Below are 23,351 nucleotides of genomic sequence, written 5' to 3'. Positions count from 1 at the left end.
CATCTGATCTTGTAGGAAAAATCTGTTCCATGGCTCCCTGAGTGGAGTGATGACATGCACCACTTTGTTTTTGTGAACAAACCCATGAATTGACATGCAACAGAGGCTCGAGCTCCACTCTAAACCCAAGACCCACAGCAGCATCAGACACAGACTGTGCATTCAAATGTCTCTGTTTCACACGTACAGAATGGTTTTTCTATATATGGACCAGAGAGAAACAGCTGAAACTATCTGAAACGTTTTCTCCACAATGACCAAACAATGCAGCTCCAAAAACTACAAATGCTTGCTTTGAAGGATTCTTCAGTTATATCCTCATGTACTCACCCACAATCAGACCAGTGTGACTTTTTGCAGGGTCATAAGGGCACTTGCCTTTCCCATCTTCCATGGCCATTTGGTTTAAAGTGAAATTTTGCACCTCCTGTGAAATTATTTTTTAAAACACATTTTTATTCCTTTTTATAAAGCAGCAACTGTTCACTCATTTGAACACTTTGTGTAGATACAGTAATAGGAAACACTCATTCAGAAAAAAACACAAGACACAACAGGTTCTGGACCAGACATCAAAACATTTATCCAAGGGTTAGTGACATCAAAACATTTGACGACAGACATCAACAAAAGTTGCTGTCACCTAATAACAAGGGGTTAATGAAAATGATTTAGGAACTCAAGTAACGGTGTACATGACAACTTAAGTATACTCCTGAGAGAGCATACAGGTTGAGAAGTACAGAGTCAACGAGGAACGGTACTGTACAGTAGATAATTGCCATGTATTAAAGGCATTAAAGCCTTCCCACCCCAGAACACTGGCAAAGTAGAGCTGATAAAAGATTTCCAAAGCAAAGCAATCAACAGGGAGAACTGGGTGAAGCCCATTGCAGGATTATGGGCAGGAGAAACGATACTTCATCACTTCCTCCCATGGTAACTCCATTCCAAATCTTTCCTGTGTTCAACCAGCAATGCCCCTTGCTGGTGTCACTCCATCTGACACTTGCAAATAACCAGCTGGTTGTTAATACACCCCATTCAGATATGAAATTTCATTAAATGCTGCCATCTCACCCATCGCTGAAGCTTCTCACATCTCTGACTTATAACCAAAATACACCATCATAGCCTTCACTGACATTCACGTCACAATTTCTGTGGTTCCTGATCGTCCCCTAAACTCTGGCACTAGTGAAATGATGGCTTTATTCAGAGCTTCCTTAACAATGCTGTCACAACCAACCATTCATTTGATGGAAAAAGTAGACTCTCGGCAGAATTTCAACTGTCTTCCACTCTCCAAGCCGTTATTCTTCAACTCTAGCTTTTTGCGACTTTGCAGAGGATGGAACCACTGGGTGACCACCTAATGTGCATCTGCCCAGCCCCACGAGAGCTGCGATGTCTATTAATTTACAACTTGGGCAAACAAGACACAAACAGCCATGGGTGGGGGGTCAGTTGTCAGCCTGGTGGGAGATAACCAGTTGAATTCTACTGCCCTGTAGCGAGACGTGACTGATGCCCAGAGTCAGTAGCATAGCTGACAATACGATGGCTTGAAATTGTAGTCTGCTCACTCCAGCCCATCAGCAGAGCAGGGCAACTAGGAGGAAAAGGCTGATTTTCCTCTTGGTGAGGATCAATTTATATCCAAGGGGTGCAAATGGCAAAAGGCTGACAGAAACAGATTCTTTGAAAGCTTTCTCAATACTGGATGTGTACTGAAGCACAACAAATGCTGGGCTACTTGGGCAAAACAAAGGAACAGTATCATCGAATACAGAACATTACAGCGCCATACAGGCCCTTCAGCGCTCCATGTTGCACCAACGTGTGAAATTAATCTGATGCTCATCTAACCTACACCATTACATATGTATGTCCAATGCCCATTTAAATGCCCTTGACGTCAGCAAGTCTGCTACTGTTGCAGGCAGGCCGTTCCAGGCCCCTACGACTCTCTAAATAAATAAACTACCCCGATATCTGTCCTGAATCTGTCACCCCTCAATTTAAAGCTATGTCCCCTCATGTTAGCCTTCACCATCTGAGGAAAAAGGCTCTCACACCCAATCTTATATGTCTCGATTAAGTCACCTCTCAACCTTCTTCTCTCCAATGAAAACAGCATCAGTTCCCTCAGCCTCTCCTCCTAAGACCTTCCCTCCATACCAGGCAACATCAGAGTGAATCTCCTCTGAACCCTTTCCAAAACTTCCATGGGCAGCACGGTGGCACAGTGGGTAGCACTATTGCCTCACAGCGCCAGAGACCTGGGTTCAATTCCCGCCTCGGGCAACTATATGTGGAGCTTGCACATTCTGCGAGGGTTTCTTGCGGGTGCTCCGGTTTCCTCCCACAATCCAAAAATGTGCAGGTTAGGTGAATTGGCCATGCTAAATTGCCTGTAGTGTTAGGTGAAGGGGTAAATGTAGGGGAATGGGTCTGGGTGGGTTGCTCTTCGGAGGGTCGGTGTAGACTTGTTAGGCCCAAGGCCACTGTAATGTGGAAACCTAATCTAATCTAATCCTTCCTACAATGCAGAGACCATAACTACATGCAATACTTCAGGTGCGGCCTTACCAGTGTCTTGTACAGCTGAAGCATGATATCATGGCTCCAAAACTCAATACCCCTAACAATAAACGCCAATACACCATATGCCTTCTGAATAACCCTATCAACTTGGGTGGAACCTTTCAGGGATCTACGTACCTGAACACAGATCTCTCGGTTCATCGACACTGCCAAGAATTTTACTATTAACCGAATACTCTGCATTCCTATTCCTTCTTCTGAAGGGAACTACCTCACACATTTCCGCATTAAACTCCATTTGCTACTTCTCAGCCCAACTCTGCATCTTACTGATGTCCCTCTGTAACCCAAAACATTCCTCAACACTATCCCCAACTTTGCCTTAAATTTACTGACCCATCTTTCTATGCCCACGTCCAGGTTATTTATAAAAATAACAAACAGCAGTGACTCCAAAACAGTTCCTTGCGGCACACCACTGGTAACGGAGCTCCAGGATGAACATACCCCATCAACCCCACCACTCTCTCTTCTTTCAGCGAGCCAATTGCTGATCCAAACTGCTAAATGACCTTCAATCCTGCACTCTGCACCCAGCAGCTTATTTTAGCCATGAGCATAATCTCCCCTCAAGTTGACCATCGAGTAGTCATCACGCCAGTTTGACTTGGTGCACCAGACAGCAGCCTTAATTATCCTTGACATGCCAGCATACTCTCTTCATTTGAAAGAAAACACACGTAATAACATTGGGTCAAAATTATATTTATTAGGGGTTCAGCCCTTGTAATGGAATGCTGCTTTACTTCAGAGACAAAATGATCAATATTCCTTTAATGCATAGTTCCTCATTGCAATGGGATGGAAGCATAACGCAACAGAATAAAATTTCCCTCGATCCACCTGGTTAAAAAAAGCTACACCTGCCTTGACTTAGCACCTATAACAGTTCAGCATTGCTCCTTCCTTTATGTCTCATGCAACAGTGCTCTGAAGGAAGATCATAGGAGGCAGTATCCTTGGACATAAAACAGTACTTACAATATACGTGCACCTGGGCTGAAAGGCATAGGTCCCGCAGATATATAGGTGAGTACTGTTGAAGTTCTGCAGGAAGCGAATGTAATTGAAGCAGTCAGTCTGAAAGGAGAACAAATCAACACTTCAGTTCTGCATCATGACAACACAACCACAGCTCAGCAGCACACACTGACTCTCAAACCTCCCCGGGTTTGGTCCCAATGCATTACTGTAGCAGTTGCCTTACATGCAATGACAGACACGTTTATTGCTCTTTACTTCCATGCATCAGACTGGCAGGTGGAGCTTTCCTCACTAATGTCAATGCTTCATCTCCAAAATGTACAATGACACTCATGTTCCTTAAATTGCTCACAACCAGCTCAACCTCAGTGGCTTTAAAAACACAACAGCTTAACTGATCAAAATCAAGGCTATTATTTTATGTCAGTGTGCTGACAGCCTGCAATTTGGCTCAAGTTGCATGCATTATTCTAACGTGCTTATGCACAATGCTTCTGCAACTATTAGCCAATCATATCACATTAAAACTTCTCAACATACCTGATTGTTCTTCCCCTTCTGAACACACTCCATTTTCTTCTCAACAGGGGCATCCCAAACAATCTGCCTCAGATAGAAACAAAAAACAATTAAAAATGCAGTTAGGTAAATGGCCTTTTCTTTATGCAGTCTGTTTTCCACACCCTCAATTTTCTCTCGCAAAACGGTCAAAATCTGAGCCACAGGTCCACTGGCATGCATTACCGCTGATGTGATCTCACGTCAGCTCCATCCCTTATTCGTCCCGAGAGAGAGTACAAAATTGAATTTAGTCATGTAATGACACAAAATTGCAACACAATCAATCTTATAATCTTCTCACACAGAGGGGCTAACAGCTGCTAGTACTTGCTACTCTGGAAGGCAAGAGGTTGAAGGGTCTCCTTTTAGAAAATCATGAGGGGTATAGATATGGTGAATAACCAAGGTCCTTTCCGAAGGGTTGGGGGGTCCAAAACTAGAGGGCAGAGGTTTAAGGTGACAGGGGAAAGATAAACAAGAACCAGAGGGGCAACTTTTTCACGCTGAGGGGTTGCTTTCTGGAACAAGTTGCCAGATGAAGTGGACAAGGTGAGTACAATTACAACCTTCATTTACAAAACATTTGCATAGGCACATGAATCGGCAAGGTATACAGGGATTTGGGCCAAATGGGACCGATTCATATTAGGAAACCTGGTCAGCATGTAGGAGTTGGACTGAGGGGGTCTGTTTCGATGCTGTCTGCCAATGAGGATTTCCTTCAATATTGTGGCTTTGAATAAAAATTGTTGCTATTTCAAAAGGTTTGTGCAGTGTGGAGCTGAGACATAGACCAAAAAAAAATCAGTTAAGCCATTAAGACAGAATGCTACAAAACATTCAGACAGATTGCCCAAAACACATGAAATTTGACTCTCATTTTTGGGCAGCTCAGTATGAAGTGTTATGCAGCTAAGAAAAATGGCCAGACAAAGAATCATGCGCCAATGGACAGCTGACGTGAAAGACAAATAGGCTTGTTGGAAACTCTGAGCCAGGCTCAACTTTGGCTTGGTGTTATGCCATGTAGAGCATTTAACAGCTCAGACATGTCCACTTCAGAATTCAGCGTCTCCCACCTCCACATAGCGTTAAAACTGAAGTACCACTTGCAATATCAATTGTGAAAGACGTCTGCCGTAAGGGTTCTCCTCCTTCAACGTAATTCAAACCACACCCTTACGCTCAAGATCCAAATTTGAAATGGGACAACCAATGCTAAGATGAAAAAGACTCAAAAAGCCCAGTGCTCCAGTAGTCAAAGGTGTTTCAAAGTGCAATGATGCAACATAAAGGAATGCAATGATGCGACATAGAGGAATGTAGTAAAGCTGATATCTGTGCGGCAAGGTACTGATGGCTGCATGATTCAACATTGAACACGAATCACTGGGACTCAGCGTTTGACAAAATGCAGTGACAAGAACCCCAATTGCGCTCCTCAGTAGCAAGGCTGGAGAGTACATAATGTGGTTGCATGTCAGCATCCAAAAAGGAATTTGAGCATGGCCCAGGACCAGATGGAGTCAGCGGGCCATGTGCAACACGATATCTCCTCCAGGTTGTTGGTGTGTGTGTGTGTGTGTGTGTGGGGGGGGGGGGGGGGGGTGCGTGTGTCTGTGAAATCCTGCTATATGCAATTTCACACAAAATCATACCATATGTGAATATGGCATTATTCCTTTAAAGTGATAGAGTTTTGCTCTCGTTTGTCTTTCACATGGCTTCGTTAGCCTGTGCAGGAACAAAACAAACGCTCACAACATGCTATCATCTTCTCGGACTCATCATAAATGCTCATTCCATTGAGACTGAAGCGCAGCATGTCTTTCATTCCAAACAAGGCACTAATACAATTGCTGAAACGTCTCAGGAGACCAAAAACTGTAACAAAGATACGACCCCCTCAAACTCAGGGGAGCTATACAAACTGGCGCAGAGCTAGAACCCCATTTGTCAATAAGCAGAACAATAACACTCATCCAAATGTGTCCTTGAATTCTAGCCAAAGTCACTAAAATTATACACAGTAATTAAGCATTTATTTATAAGACAAGAGAAAATGAGCAAACAGCAGGGACGCAAGAGCTGATTATAGCTGTAATTTAACACTAATCTCGTCTTGCCAAACACATCCTATTAAGCACGACAGGTAAATGTAACAGGTTACCTAATGTTTGCAGGGTGCACTCAGAACACTGTCAGAATGTTGAAGAGTCTCAGTAACACAATACAAACACACCCTTCGGTCCAACTTGTCCATGCCAAACCACATATCCCAAATAAAAATCGGTTCATTTGCCGATGTGTTTGGATCTTGTCCCTCTAAACCTTCACTATTCACTTACCTGTTCAAAACTGTACCTGCATCTACTACTTCCTTCAGCATTCATTTCATTTAAGTTCCTCTGTGGACAAGTTGCTCCTCAGGTCCCTGTGAACTAGTTCCCCTCCCACGTTAAAATTATACCTTCCCGTTTTTGACTCCCCTACCCTGGGAAAGGCAACATTCATTATGTAACGTCTACAGCTATGGACCAGGCCAGACCCCCTGAAAACATTTCAAGAAGGGAGCCTAGACTCCAACTTTTCTCATTGTTTTAGGCAGGTGAATGGTGAATATTCCAGGAGTGATGCAGCTGGCCCAACCAGTCTTAAAACACTGTTTACTTACAGGCTACTGAAGAAAACACCAAAGAAAAAACAAAGAACCAAATTTACAATAACAATCTATCTGAAAACCCAGTTGAACTCTATCGCAACTTAATGGTGCTCTTCCAAATATTTGCAATATTCCCATAAACATCTCCTTGGCATTAAAAGGTAAAATCAAACACAGGTTCTGACAGGAGAGATGTCAGCAAGAAAGTGAGAGCATCAGCAAGGAACTGCTTCTTTGGGTTCCCATGGTAAAACATAACTAGCAGCTGCAAACCAAACAGCTTGCTCAAACCAAATCAAACGCAACCCTCAACTGGAAGAACTCGCCATTCCCGTCACTGTACAAGTCTCTTGTTTAAAAAAAAACACTTAAAAGCATTCTCAAGTAGACCTTTCCAGACATATCAAAACCTCAGCCTTTACAAGCCCTCTGAAAAAGAGAACAAGGACAGAATAACCTTGAAGGAGCAGTATCGCCACAATACGCATCATCCTTTTTGACATGTTTAAGATGACTCCTCAATCTCTTACACTTCAGGGGATAAGCAGTCCCAAACAATCTGGCCTCTCCTAGTCTCGGTAACAATCTTCAAAGTCTTTTCGGCATGCCTTGCAATTTAAGATGCTTCCTGTTGTACAGTAACCAGAATTAGACAGTGTCCTCCAAAAGCAGCCTCACAAACATCATGTCTGAACTCCTGAAGTCAATACTCTGACCTATGAAGGCATTAGTGTCAAATATCTTCACCACCCTACCTACTGCTCATGTCTGTTTTATGCAAAATGCAACTGCACCCCGAGCTGACTATTTCACAACAGTCCCCCAGGTCCCATTAAATACTCAGGCAATTTTCTTGAGTGTCCACTGCACTATGTATTTCGGTGTCAGCCACAAACACATGAACCCTGTCTGCAAGATTCTCATCCAAATCATTTAAGTAAATGACAAAAAAAAGTGGACTTGCACAGATATCTCCAGCACACACATGTCCATGCTAATCTTTAAACAGGTCAAGAGTGTGGTTCTGGAAAAGCATAAGTCAGGCAGCAACTAGGAGCAGGAAAAGCGACATTTCGGGCGAAAGCCCTTCATCAGACATTCCCAATGAAGGGCTCTTGCCAGAAACGTCGATTTTCCTGCTCCCCAGATGCTGCCTGACCTGCTGTGCTTTTCCAGCACCACAATCATGACTCTAATCGCCATCATCTGCAGTACTCACTTTCTCCTAATCTTTAAACAGCCCGATTCTCTCCCTAGTTCACGATGTGGACGTGACTTGATCCAAACTCCCAAGTCAAGTCACGTGGAAGGGGCTGGGGAAGTCAGAATAAACCTGAGCTAAATGCTCAAAACCTCCTCGGGAAGCCGCAACACAGCTCAGGTCATTGTGTTGTCAGGTGCATCTGAACAAATGAAATGCAGCAACATCCTCCCCACCAACTCCAACCACTTCTCACCAATCACTTGCACACTCACATATCATCCAAGACGACAAACTACTGCAACCACAACCCATATCTCTCTCATGTAAAAACATTGAAAAATCCTGAAATTTATTCTGTTGCATTGTTGCACTGCTAGCAATAAACTGAAGAACACCTGCTGGGCAATCAATACTGCATCACGAACTTTCACGCACATGCCTAACACTGAGACAACCTTTTGATACCGCTTGTTTCACTTCCTTGACCTTGCCCCATAATCAATATTAAAATGTCTCTGTTTGCACACTTACAGTCAAAGAGATGTACTGCTCAGAAATAGACCCTTCGGTCCAACTCATCCATGTCGACCAGATATCCTAACCTAATCTAGTCCCATTTGGCTCACATCCCTCTAATCCCTTCCCATTCATAAACCCATACAGGTACCTTTTAAGTGCTGCAATTGTACCAGCCTCCACCACTTCCTCTGGCAGCTCATTCCATACACGCACCACCCACTGCACAAAAAAGTTGCCCCTTGGGTCCCTTCTGAATTTTTCCCCTCTCACCCTAAACCTATGCCCTCTAATTCTGGACTCCCCCAAGTTGCCTTTATGAAGGACAGGGACACAACAATGTCTGTGACACTGGACTGAGCACAACTGGATATCCTTAACTTGGCAAATTGTACTGTCATTTACTTGAATTAATTGCTGTCATTAAATATATGAATTAATTACCTCCAATTAAAATGCTGGTTTAGCACATCTGTCTTGTTAATCTCAAAACAAACTGATGATGATCTTGAAACTGAATTTGCCCAGTGTTGTTACGTGGCAAAGTAACAGGATATTACCACAGACAGTTTGCATTCATTTGCTACCGTTAACCAGACCAATGGACCCACAGGGTCATAACGTGACAACACAAGACAGGACAAGATTAAGACTACCAGGCCCAATATTGGATGGCAAAGCAACTAAAAGTAATAGAGTTTCATACATTCTGGTCTGCATTAAGATCAAAATTTCTGTTCACTTCAGCAAATCATTGTTGGCCAACTGTGACAAATGTTACTTGATCTCACTAATATTTTCACTAAGCAAATGAAACAAACCATCATCAGAATGCTACAGTGAACATGAACTCAAACTTGATCTGAGATCCTGCCCACTTGAGATCACTGTCCTTGAATATGAACCAATGAGGGGCTCGGTTATGAGATGCACCACATCTTCCAGTGTCCCGCCAGGATGAACAAACAAGATACCTCATTTGATTTTTAGTTTTTCCTCTGCCAGAAATCATGTTGCACAAACAAGGTATAATATAAATTGCCTTGAAACTATCAAGCTCATGGACTACTTGTTACTTGCCCAAGATCACGGCAACAACACCAAGGCTTTTGTGTAAAAAATGGGTCATTTTGGTGAGGAGCTATGAAAAAAACACTCCGACTCGTTTAATTATTTTTGAGAGAGGACGTGCAAAGTTAAAAATTTCCTTACCGCTTCTTTCACCTCCTTGGTAACATCATGCACGAAGAGTGCAAAGACTGCCTCTCGAGCACCGACATACAGAATCTGTTCATCTTCATCTAGTCGCAGGGTTGTGTAATTGTAGACATTGGGTTTGGAGAAGTGTTTCACTCCCTTTAGTGCTACAAGAGAAAAGAATATTAGCTCTCGGTCACACCAATATGTCAAGGCAAGATGCAGCTGACAAGAAGCCTACATAGTATCACTCTGAAACATCACCAATGCCCTACTTCTTCCTTTGGCATATCAGAACCACAAATCTGCCCTCAAACCACAACATACCCACTGTGTACACTGAACCACCACATGAACACGAGACATTTATCACCCAGCCCCACCTCCAACCATGTCATGTGCTGACTCCTTGCTGACCCACATAGATGCATGACTGTTCAGCAAGACAAGCTGCTTGCAAGCAGCTGCTCACCTAATCATCCGAAGGAAAAAGACGCTGACTTCATAGTTTTACTGTCAGCAAAGCAAGAAATCCTATTTACAGTATAAATTTCAGCATGGAGAGAGACTGAGCTAAATCACATGACATTGCAAATCCTATGCAGCTGCATTCAATGATTCTTTTGTGCTTGTCAACTAGTGATATCTCTACCGGGGCGAGTGCTTAAACCAAATGCTGTAGATGCAATGGATGATGACGACAATGCACTATTATAGCCAAGGGCTTCTCCAACGGTAACTTAGCAGTAGACAAACATCTAAAACCATCACCATTGTACATAGCTCCCTGGAGAAATCCTGCCCTCAGTAGCAGGTGATAGAACAAAATCACATTTTTCTGCACCATGCTTTGATTACTGTCAGAGGGCTGCTGCTTGTCATGTGACACAATCCTGCAGTTGCTTTGCTGTGCTCTCCTTTGCCAAGGAAGGCAGCTGTGATTGGCCTTTTCCACATTCACAGAGGAATCCAATAGGACCAGGAACCTATAACTGTGCAACTGACAAGCACTTCAAGAACAAGGAGCATGAACACTAATATTACTAACCTAATACAGTCTTGAACATAATTCAAGATGGGATGGAAAACCGCTTAAACACTGGTGTGTCAACTTGTGCTGCAGCTTGATTTCTCCTGGCAATTTTCAGCAAACTATGATTCAGAACCTCAACATACTGGGGCAGACAACGGAACCAATTCAGATCAATGGACTAACAGAAAACCCAGGAGCTCAATGGGAGTTGGCGCTCTGATTCTGCTTCCCAAGACGCCCCAAAGCACAATACCAGAGATTCAAGTCTCAGAACAAATTACAACAGTTTCCAACATAAGCCACAAGCACATAGTGGAACATACACCTGCAAATCTGGCTAAAGCTGGTTTCCCCAACATGAACCCACAGTTATGCCTGCTTTGTCAGGTCAATTACTTCCAAGCTTCAGCCATAAACTAGTCTACTCCCACGATCCAAAAGCATTAGCAGTGCACCCTCCCTCCCCACCCCCACCCCCCCCCCCCATCACCCAAAGAACCCAACTATTGTGGCACAAAGCCATTCAAAAGCATGGATCACATCTTCAGTATCAATAAGGATGCAAGCTTGTGTGTCAGGAATATCCTTGGTAAGACTGGCATCAGAAGACAAGACAAAACAACATGGTGGAGTTGTTGTTCCTGATCACTCCTGAGCAGAATGTTTAACACATGCAGGCAGGGGACAAAGCTGGTCACTTACTCCTTTGAAAAACACAAGGCAGCCTGGTATCACTTGGTTAACAGGTGCACAATCTTGCACTTCTGATATTATCCCAAGTTAAGGGGTCTCTTGTGGCACAGTAGTGATGTCCCTAACTCTGGCCTGAGAGGCCCAAGTTTAAGTCTCACCTGTTCCAGAGGCAAACACATTTTGAAAAGCTACATTTTAAAAAACACTGCAATTTCAAGTCCAACACTTAATCAGCAGTACAATGTTTCATATGCATATGAGGATACAAGAGTGCAGGCAGATTTGCGCCTGACTTCAGATTTCCCTCCAAATTTTCACATTTCAGCCAGTAAGTGGCAGTAGGGAGCTTATTTTCCTGCCTTGAAAGAAGGGGCTGGGACGCATGAACAACACTGAAATAGTGCACTGTTTAATATGAAATATCACTACATTACATAATTAGGCACAAAGTGCCTAACTTTGTATCTTCAAATTGGGTCAGAGTAGTTTCACGTGAAGAACAGGGAACATTCTTGCTCTGAAACCATGAACAGGTTTCCTCATCTCCACGTCATTGCACAGGTACTTCCAGCATTTTGTGTTTGTAGTTTCACTAAATGTGTGCCTTTTTTTAACCAAGTAGATACTGATTGTGCACTATACTCAAAAGCATTACGCTGTTCAGGCAAAGTTCACAGTAGTTCACCTGCTAAAACAGCATCTTCACTGTGTGAACACAGTTCTGGGTGAAATGTCAGTTCTCTGCAAATTGAGATTGGCAATTTAACAATTCAACTTGTGCTAGTTCCTAATGACCGAAAGCCTTTGGACCTTTGGATAGTTTCTCCTCTTCGAATCTTTTGTGAATAACGTCAGAAGTCACCGAACACCAGGTGAGAGTCCAGCACATCAAGTCTTCGGAGCAATGCCCCTTAGTCAGGCGAAGTCATCAGCAACAGTAGTACTCCGAAAGCTTGGGATTTCCAAAAAGCCTTTTGGACTGTAACTTGGAGTCCTGACCTCTGACCTCGTCCAACATCAGCATTTCCACATGCGAGCCACACCATTTTGTGGAGAATACTGCTGAGTTATCAATGCTTCCCTTAGTTCCCTCCAGTAATTCCTTGCGAGAGCTGAACAAGGCTGGCCACCAACCAACAACAGCCAGCATTATAGCAGAGATCAATTAAAATTGTTTTTTTTAGATTAGATTAGATTACAGTGTGGGAACAGGCCCTTCGGCCCAACAAGTCCACACCGACCCGCCGAAGCGAAACCCACCCATACCCCGACATTTACCCCTTACTTAACACTGCAGGCAATTTAGTATGGCCAATTCACCTGACCCTGCACATCTTTGGATGGTGGGAGGAAACCGGAGCACCCGGAGGAAACCCACGCAGACACGGGGAGAACGTGCAAACTCCACACAGTCAGTCGCCTGAGGCGGGAATTGAACCCGGGTCTCTGGCGCTGTGAGGCAGCAGTGCTAACCACTGTGCCACCGTGCCGCCCACTAAATTGTTATTTTGTCTTAAGCTTCAAAACCTTAAGGAAGTATTCCTGACAGTTTACAGAAGCAGTCCTCTGTCAGGACAGATTTGAAGACTAATAAGCAAGCCAGGGATGAAGTCAGAGAATAAAAAAACTTGTTCCAAAATAGCATGCAGTTCTTTGCACATAGAATGCACTGCCTCCACATTAACTAGCTTAAACACTCTTCCATTTGCTTATATGACATCTTCCAGTTCTTACATTTTTATAGGGACATTTCAGATAGCCTTAAGTGATTGTGTTGTATTCTGGTACTACCTGTCCAATGCACCAAATTATCTTTGAGCTTCTATCATATCCCAGCTTTCCTTCTTTCCTTTGAATTACGTGTACTACGTGGAAATATTCAACTCTCTATGGCCACTCAACATTTTAACGTGCAAAAAGAGCTACTTCCTCTTTGGCTACATGTTACTGCACAGGTTCCATAGCTCAGACATTTCCCACTATTGAGTTTTGGCAAAACACCCACTTGCTCAGGTACAGTAGCTCCCTTAAACCTGCTGTGAATACAAATGTGTGTAAAACCATTGATTTACAAGCAAGAATACCTCACTGCCGATTCCAACTTTGAACACATGAACACTCGAAGACCAGCAGAATCCATTAGCACTCACTTGATAGCAGTTGAGTGTCCACAACAATAAAGCATTTGTGCTACTTTGCTCAATTGGTTTCAACTTACCATTGACTCCAGTCAATGTTTTATGTCATTCCAGAAATGCCACAATGTATTACACTCAGCATTAAATCTGTTTTTTATCTCACTCCCAGGGTGTCTAAATCTTTTATTACCATCTTCAAACGATTCTTTGCACATCTTTTAGTGTCAAGAAAGTGAGGACTGCAGATGGTAGAGATCAGTCGAGAGAGGGGTGCTGGAAAAGCACAACAGGTCAGGCAGCGTCCGAGGAGCAGGATAATTGGCATTTTGGGCATGAACCCTTCATCTTTTAGTGTGACCAGCAATAACAACATTTTTATGCCTGTTCAATCCACAATGCCAACAAGAGGGGCTACACAGAAAATTCCAGGCTCAAAACTATCAACACTTTGCTTAAACTCTTTCATTTCCATCACCACATAGCCATTGTCTAATGTCTGTCATGACAAAAATCTGACTTAGCTTGATTGCTTTATCCCACGTCAAACACAAATCTGCAACAAACATCTATGCGATTAGACCAGAGAAACATCTGCCAAGGTGCACTGGGTTTCCAAGGCATAATCTGTCAAACCATTAAGTCTCAAGGTGAGCCTGGATCTCATTCCAGCAGAACAAGTACAAGAGACCTCCATTTAGTCTATTATATTGTGAACATTTGTTGAAAACCAGTGGCAAAATTTAACTTCTGATTGATGGACAAGATGCAAGTTTTTCAAAATTAAAATGCTTTTAGTTCAGTCATGACAAAGCAACTTCATCATAAAACCCAGGCCAACTGCCTTTAATATAGATCACGATTCAAACAACTGAACTACATTCCTGTAGTCTTAAGTCTTTCATTCTAACCATTTCAGTTTCAACAGTCTTGGCTGCTCAGTATCTCAACTTTGGTTGAAGGAGGCTATTCCAACAATGGGCCTAATTGTTTCAGATCTCCATCAGGGTAAAGGCAGCACTCATGGCCAATGTTGCTCAAAACCTCCTGCATTAGGCTAATGAAAAACCTTTCTGTATGCTATTTACAGCAGTGTTACAAACCACGGAGCTCCTCAGCGCACATAGATTTTCCCCAATATTCCCATCAGCGCCTTTTGAAAAGAAACTTTCACAGCTGCAGTTTTTCTCACCACCTGCCTCAAGCTCCCTGTCCAGCCTTATTGTTACCCACGAGTTTACCATTCTCTTTCAACCTATGATCACTAGTCACAACAACCAACTCCAACAATCACGGACCTTGAATACACAATTAATTGCATTTCCAATATGGCTACCTTCATAAATAGTAGCTATCTGAAGTGAGACTCTAAGATTCAGATGAAACTTCAAACAGCCAATGTGCAAAAAGGGGACAGATGCATGGTGCAAACCAACTGCCCAATTATCTGATGACAAAAGGGGGGAATAACGGCCTGATAACCCCTGCTCATTTGATCTCAAACTACTGCTGATTTATTGGTGTCTTCTTCAAAGCAAGAAAGATTACGGTATTCCAAACTCAGCTTCAACACTACTTGACTGTGGTTGTGGGACTCTGTGTCCAATAGCAAGATATAGTATCCATGTAAACTCTCACACTCAAGTCTAAGTCTGCAACAAAGTCATTGTCTAGAAATTAGCCCTTTGTCACCAGCATCGCAGGTCAGCTCAGTGTCTCACTCCATTTTAGCAGCTGGAAAGCAACTACCAGTACTGCATTCAGTCCAAGTGTTTTTCACGAACGACTCAGGCAAAGTCCAATAAACCGGTTACCTTTTTGTTCTTCTGGACAAATCACGTGTGACAACGCTGCTCCTTTAACAAGGTTACTCTGCCCTCTGTTTTTGAGGGGGGTTGTAAAGGCAGAGGTGCCTCAATGTCTCAACTGGCTACTTTATTAATGGCTGGCTTAGGCAGCATCTGTTAATCAGCGAAGTCTTTCAGGTTTGTATTTAAAGCACTCGTCGAATGCAGGTGGAGTGGCTAGTTCTCTGGGATCAGGACTTATTCCCTAGTTTTGGTTTCCAGCTAAAACTAACCCAAAGAAACAGCTCCATGCTGATCTCTTAGATCTCTCTCCTGTAAAAACGTGTGTTTCAATTTACCTTTTTGCCAAGGGGTGTGTTTATCTAATGTTACAGGAAATCGGAACAGCTCTTTCTTAAGTTGCATTTTCAAATGGTTATGTTATTCTAAGTTCGGTTTTAGAGTCAAAGAGATGTGCAGCACAGAAACAGACCTTTCGATCCATGCTGACCAGATATCCTGAATTCATCTAGTCCCATTTGACAGTACGTAGCCCACACCCCTCTGAACCCCTTCCTATTCATATACCCATCCAGATGCCTTTTCAATGTTGTACTTGTACCTGCCTTGACCATTTCCTCTGGCAGCACATTCCATACAGGCACCAACCTCTGTGTGAAAAGGTTGCCTGTTGGGTCCCTTGTGCATCTTCCCCCGCTCACTTGTAAAACTTTTCAGAACCATTTCAAACTAGGAGACCAGAACTGAATGCAGTATTCCCAAAGTGGCCTCACCAATGTCCTATACAGCTGCAACATGATCTCTCAGCTCCTATACTCAATGCATTGAGCAATAAAGGCAAGCATTCCAAAGGCCTTAATTATTGTCATGACCTGTAACTCCACTTCCAAGGAACTTGGAACTCCTAAAATTAGAAAAGCCCACAACTTCACTGTCAAGCAAAGCATAACAATGAGTAACTAGCATCCAAGTCATCTTGTCGTTAACCATGCAAGCTGTGGAGATGCTTCAATGAATTTGGTCAGCCAATGCTGTAACGACAAAGCCAAGTTGCAGTGCAAACGGTTGAGCTGAAGTTCCCACATGCAGTGCCATGATTTCACACGCGAATTATTACATACCATCTAAACACAGATGACAACGCTCAAGTCAAGGATACGGAAGATCATAGATACGATTCACTCCAGTCACCACTCATCACCAAACTGATGAACTGCAGGTGATTTCACCATCAGTGGCTCCTATCTCCTTTTCGTGAAAGCAATTAAGCTGTAACTTTTAAGACAACCTGTGCAGATATAACAGCACCGTAGGAAGCCATCTGGCTGGGTCTAAAATGAAGATTCAGACGAGGAACTGCATTAGAAACACAAATTTCTGTCGACTTGGCAATATGCTGGCATATACTCATGACACCATAGTTTGTTCATGCATGTTCCAGCTGTTAATGCTTCATGCATAAAATAACAGCCAGCAATGCAGAAATCAAAGCTTAGCAAGCTTTTGGTCATTACATAGATTTATGTCAACTGACTCATAGAATGATAGTTGCAAACCAAATTCACAGTGGTTATTTCAGTGGGTTTGTCAGGGGCCCCTGCTGCTCCAGTCCAATCCACATACTGGTCAACAGCAATCTTCTGTTTAACACCTGCTGTCTGTTCAATGTATACAATAGGTGCAGGAGTCGGCCCTTCGGGCCTCCACCACCATTCATTATGATACGGCTGATCATACACAATCAGCATCCTGTTCCTGCCTTATGCCCATAACCCTTGATTCCATTATCTCTAAGAGGTCTATCCATCTCTTTCTTGAAAGTATCCAGAGACTCGGCCTCCACTGTCTTCTGGGGCAGAGCATTCCATATATCCACCACTCTCTGGGTGAAGAAGTTTCTCCTCAACTCTGTTCTAAATGGCCTACGCTTCACTTTTAAACTGTGTCCTCTGGTTCTGACACACCCATCAGCGGAAACATATTTCCTGCCTCCAGAGAGTGTCCAACCTTTTAATAATCTTATACGTCTCAATCAGATCCCCTCTCATCCCTGTAAATTCAAGTGTATACAAACCCAGTCACTCCAATCTTTCAGCGTAAGATCGTCTCGCCATTCCGGGAACTGACCTTCTGAACCTACACTGCACTCCCTCAATAGCCAAAATGTCCTTCCAAAATGGAGACCAAAAGTGCACACATTAGTCCAGGTGCGGTCTCACCAGGGTCCTGTACAGCTGCAGATGGTTATATTTGCTCCGATATTCGTCTTGTTATGAAGGCTAGCATGCCATTTGCTTTCTTCACTGCCTGCTGTAGCTGCATGTTTGTTTTCATTGACTGATATACAAGAACACCTAGATCTCTTTGTAGATCTTACCTAACTTGACTCCATTTAGATAGTAATCTTATTCTTGCCATTAAAAGTGGATAACCACACATTTATCCACATTGAAATGCATCTGCCATGCATCCTTCCACTCACCTGAACCTGTCCAAGTCACCCTGTATTCTCAGAACATCCTCCTCACATTTCATCCTGCCACCGAACTTTGTGTCATCAGCAAATTTGCTGATATTGCATTTAATACTTTCATCTATATCATTAATGTATATTGTCAACAGCTGCTGTCCCACCACCGAATCTTGAGGTACCCCACTGGGGTTCTAAAAGGAACCCATTTATCACTACTCTTTGCTTCCTGTCAGCTAGGAGAAAGTGAGGTCTGCAGATGCTGGAGATCAGAGATGGAAATGTGTTGCTGGAAAAGCGCAGCAGGTCAGGCAGCATCTAGGGAACAGGAGAATCGACGTTTCGGGCATTAGACCTTCTTCATTCCTGAAGAAGGGCTAATGCCCGAAACGTCGATTCTCCTGTTCCCTAGATGCTGCCTGACCTGCTGCGCTTTTCCAGCAACACATTTCCATTCCTGTCAGCCAGCCAATTTTCAGTCCAAGTCAGTATTTTGCCCCAAATACTATGTGCCCTAATTTTGCTCACTAACCTCCCATGTGGGACTTCAAAGTCTTTCTGAAAGTCCAGGTCCACGACATCCACTGACTCTCCCTTGTCCATCTTCGTAGTTACATCCTCAAAAGATTCCGTAAGATCAGTCAAGCACGATTTCCCCTTCGTAAATCTGACATATCCTGTTACTACTATCCAAGTGAGTCATAACTTCATCTTTTATAATTGACTCAAGCATCTTTCCCACCACTGACATCAGCCTAACTGGTCTATAATTCCCTGTTCTCTCTCCCTCCTTTCTTGACAATTGGGACAACATTAGTCATCCTTTCATCCGCTGGAACTGATCCTTAATCTATTGAACATTGGAAAATGATTACCAATGCATCCAGGATTTCTAGAGCCACCTCCTTAAGTATCCTGGGATGCAGACCATAAGGTTATCAGGAGCAGCCAACATGACTACATTGGAAACCTTCATGGCTTCAGATCAAAACCGCAGGTACTGATCTTGCCTGCATGCTACTATACTGTACACAAAGGACCCTGAAAATTTCACCCTTGGGACAAGGCAGAGCCCTCTTCCCTGCGAAGGGAATTTTACTCCATTTAGCCTGCTTAATATGTGCCTGGTAGTATTTGAGACAGAAACAAATTCAGCTTTCCAGATAATCCCAAATTTTATTTGCAGCAATGTTTGATGGAAACAGTGTCCAATGCACACTGCACATGTGAAGTTCTTTTTCAAGACTCTTACACACTTGATGCAACTGCAATACGGCAACTTCTGTGTACCACCAAAATTTTATTAAGTTCAAGCTTTCTGAAGGAACTCTTAACACTTCGCAGGGCTTGCAGAGCCATGTCAAGAGATGCCTGAACAAAAGAAACATCCTTCCCTTCTACAGTACAAAAGTTTCATATTACAGTAACGCCCACAAGACAACCCCCAGCCATTTCTCCCACAGTCACATGCCACTCAAGACACAATGTGGTGATCACACCATTTCCTGAGACAATGTGATTAAATCATTGCTTAATGGCAAGACCTGGTGTAAACTGCAGTCTTCTTATTCTTTGGTAACTGCAGTCTTCTTATTCTGACTCGGGGATGATGATGCAAATGGCTCTGAATGGAGAGAGATGGTAAAGTGAATTCCTTACATTCCACCTGGTGGTCAGAGGCATACCACCCTACCCCGGGAAGATCCAATGTCCTGCAGTCAGCAGAGCAAATTAACCCTTTAATATCTCACAAAACACAAGCTGTAACTGACCCAGTGCTGACTTAAATGGAAAGCAGCTCACTGCACATAAACCAGAACAAAACCAAATGACAGACAAAACATGAATTGATGTATGTTTTAATAAATTGAAGATTTCTACACCTTATTATTAATCTCCAAACTCCAATAATGGAAAAAGGAAATATTAAATTCCCTCAAACAACTGCACATACTGTGCATCTTTTTAAAATTTCAATCTGACTGTTTATTATGCTCACAAATTTGCTCAGACTCGATTGTACTCCAATCTAAAACTGGTTCTCCAGTGGCCAGATGCTGAACTGGCTATTTGAGCAACTATCCTTTTGGCTGGACCATATTCAGCATACTGCACCTGAAGGCTAAGGCATGCCACAGTGGACATGATAGTCAATGGAGTTTTGCCATATATCTGTTGGATCCTTAAGGGTTTCACATCCTTATCACCTTTTCAGATACTTACCTGGAAAATCCAAGGTGGCAACCTTTGACCAAGAGAAACAAACAGCATGGCCCCTGCCATTTTACAAATGCTCAGACTGCTGTACAAACAAGTGCTTGGAAAGCTTTGCTATCCCCTCGTCATCCTCAGGACTGAGGTTTGGGCTTGCCATCACGTCCAAGTCTTAGCTCTACTCAGTCCACCAAACTAACTCCTTCGTTAGGTCATAAATGTTCACTTTACCCTCAAGCCAGCAGACCACTGGCAATCCTCTCAACGATCTTCTGCTGTCATATGTTAGATTCACTAAGTGCACAAATCCTATTACACGTTGCATCAGAACATGAGTTAATTCAACAATGAGATGTTGTGAAAGGAGCAAGACATGCTCAAGTGCTTACAGCAAATTTGGCCCTCAACCCCAGTAACATGAACACAATGACGGACGTAGACTGGTTTGTTTTCCACTCTGGTCATTCTAAACGAAAGCATTAGTTGCACATGACGCCTCCAGAACTGCTTGCTTTGTCAGTTTTATAAAACACAGAACATTACAGCACAGTACAAGCCCTTGAGCACTCAATGTTGCGCCGACCTGTGAAACCAATCTGAAGCCCATCTAACCTACCCTAATCCATTTTCATCCGGATGTTTATTCAATGACTATTTAAATGCCCTTAAGGTTGGTGAGTCTACGACTGTTGCAGGCAACGTGTTCTTGACCCTTACCACTGAGTCAAGAAACTGCCTTTGACATCGGTCCTAGATCTTTCACCCCTCAATTTCAAGCAACCTTCTCTCATGCTAACCATCACCATCTGAGGAAAAAGGCTCTCATTGCCCACCCTATTTAACCCTCTGATCATCATCTTTGTCTCAACTAAGTCACCTCTCAATCTTTTCTCTCATGAAAACAGCCTCAAGTCTCCCAGCCTTTCCCTCCATTCCAGGCAACATCCTTGTACATCTCCTCTGAACCCTTTCTAACGCTTCCACATCCTTCCTTTAATGCGGTGACCAGAATGGTATGTAATACCCAAAGTGCAGCCATACCAGAGTTTTGTACAGCTGCAACATGACTTCATGGCTCTGAAACTCAATCCCTCGACCAATAAAAGCTAACACACCATATGCCTTCTTAACAACCCCATCAACCTAGATGGCAATGTTCAGGGATCAATGCACATAGACACAGAGATCTCCCTGCTCATTGACACTACCAAAAATCTTCCCACTAGCCCAGGACTTTGCAATCCTGTTACTCCTTCCAAAGAGAATCACCTCACACTTTTCTGCATTAAACTCCATTTGCCACCTCTCAGCACAGCTCTGCAGCTTATCTATGACCCTCTGTGCAACATGCTTCAGCACTATCCACAACTCCACTGACCTTAGTGTAATCCACAAGTTTACTAATCCAGCCTTATTCGCCCTCATCCAGGTCGTTTATAAAAATGACAAACAGCAGTGGCCCCAAAACAGATCCTTGAGGCACACCACCAGTAACTGAACTTCAGGATGAGCATCTCCCATCAACCACCACCCTTCTGTCTACTTTCAGTGAGCCAATTTCTGATCCAAACCGCTAAAATTGCCCTCAATCCCATGCCTTGTTCAATATTTTGTGCAATAGCCTACCGTGGGAAATGTTATCAAACATCTTACTGAAATCCATGTACACCACATCAACAGCTTTACCCTCATCCACCTGTTTGATCACCATCTCAAAGGTTTGTGAGCTACACTTCACAAACTGTGAAGACTATCCCTCATCAACTTATTCCTCTCCAAATGGTTCGAAATGTGATCTCTTATAACCTTTTCCAACACTTTGCCACAAACGAAGTAAGGCACACTTGTCTATAATTACCATGGTTGTCTCTACTCCCCTTCTTGAATAAGGCGACATTTGTTACCCTTCAATCTGCTGGTACTATTCCTGTAGACAATGACAATGTAAAGATCAAAACCAAAGGCTCTGCAATCTCCTCCCTGGCTTCCCAGAGAATCTTAGGATAAATCCCTCCCAGGGGACTTATCCATTTTCACACTTTCCAGAATTGCGAACACTTCCTCCTTGCAAACATCACCCCACCTAGTCTAGTCGCCTGTATCTCAGTATTCTCCTCGACTTTATTTTTCATCAGTATTCACACTGGCAAAAGACTTCATTTACTGCTACCCCGATCTCCTTGGACTCCACGCACAACTTCCCACTGTTCACGATTGACTAGAGAAAGATTACGCCATTCTTTTATTCCTGGTATACCGAAAGAAAGCTTTATGGTTTTCCGTGACCCTATCTGACAAAGACTTCTCACGACCCCTCCTGGCTTTTCTTAGCTCTAAGTTTTCCCTGGCTAACTTGTAACTCTCTAACTTGCAACCCTAACTGAGCCTTCACCTCTCATCCTCACATAAGCCTTCTTCTTCCTCTTGACAAGAGTAAACCACAGCTCCTGTGCTCGACCACATCCTCCCTGCCTGACAGGTACATACTTATCAAGGACCTCAGTTGCGGTTCCTTGAGTAAGCTCAACATTTCAATTGTGCCCATCCCCTGCAGTTTCCTTCCCCATCCTGTCCATCTTAAATCTTGCCTAATTACATCATAATTGCCTCTCCCTTAGATGTAACTCTTGCCCTGCATTATAGATCTATCCCTTTCCATTGCAAAGGTAAACATACTAAATTGTGGTCACTATCACCAAAATGCTTACCTCCCTCCAAATCTAGCACTTGGCCAGGTTCATTACCATGTACCAAATCCAATGTGGCCTTGCCCCTTGTTGGCCTGTCAACATCCTGCACGTATTTTACAAAAACTGACTCATCTATAGTACTTGAACTATAGTATTTCCAGTCAATATTTGGAAAGTTTAAGACTCCATGACAACCACCCTGTTACTCTCGCTTCTATCCAGAATCATCTTTGCCATCCTATCCTGTACATCTCTGAAGCTATTTGGAGGTGTGTAGAAAACTCCCAACAAGGTGACCTTCTCCTTGCTCGTTTCAAACCTCAGCTCACACTACCTATGTAGAAGAGTTCTCAAAATATCCTTACTGCTACTGTAATACTGTCCTTGACTAGAAATGCCATACATCAACCATGACACACTCGCTCCCACAAAACCACCTATCTGTCCCCCTAATTATGGAGTCCCCAATGACTAATGCTCTGCTCTTCTCCCTGCTTCCCTTCTGAGCAACAAGGATTGACTGTGTCAGAGACCTGTACCACATGGCTTATCCCTGGTAAATCGTTCCCCCCACAAC

The 23,351-nt window shown here is 43.2% G+C and overlaps 1 protein-coding gene across 3 annotated transcripts in view; it reads right to left on the bottom strand.

Annotated features, from left to right (window-relative positions):
* sema4c (sema domain, immunoglobulin domain (Ig), transmembrane domain (TM) and short cytoplasmic domain, (semaphorin) 4C) overlaps positions 1-23,351 on the bottom strand; it is a 124,284-nt gene that overhangs the window by 26,275 nt on the left and 74,658 nt on the right. For all 3 annotated transcript variants that reach the window (XM_087984256.1, XM_087984255.1, XM_043681283.2), the window contains 4 exons: positions 9,747-9,898; positions 4,132-4,194; positions 3,589-3,687; positions 331-427 (listed from right to left, as the gene is read on the bottom strand). In XM_087984256.1, coding sequence (XP_087840382.1) covers positions 331-427; positions 3,589-3,687; positions 4,132-4,194; positions 9,747-9,898 — 411 coding nt within the window. The remainder of the gene's footprint in view (positions 1-330; positions 428-3,588; positions 3,688-4,131; positions 4,195-9,746; positions 9,899-23,351) is intronic.

The sequence above is a fragment of the Chiloscyllium plagiosum genome, unplaced genomic scaffold, assembly GCF_037043375.1.
Source record: "Chiloscyllium plagiosum isolate Xiang-an unplaced genomic scaffold, Cpla_swu_hap1 HiC_scaffold_48, whole genome shotgun sequence".
NCBI lineage: Eukaryota > Metazoa > Chordata > Chondrichthyes > Orectolobiformes > Hemiscylliidae > Chiloscyllium > Chiloscyllium plagiosum.
Note: the sequence above shows the minus strand (reverse complement) of the source record. Positions and strands in the feature narration are given on the sequence as shown.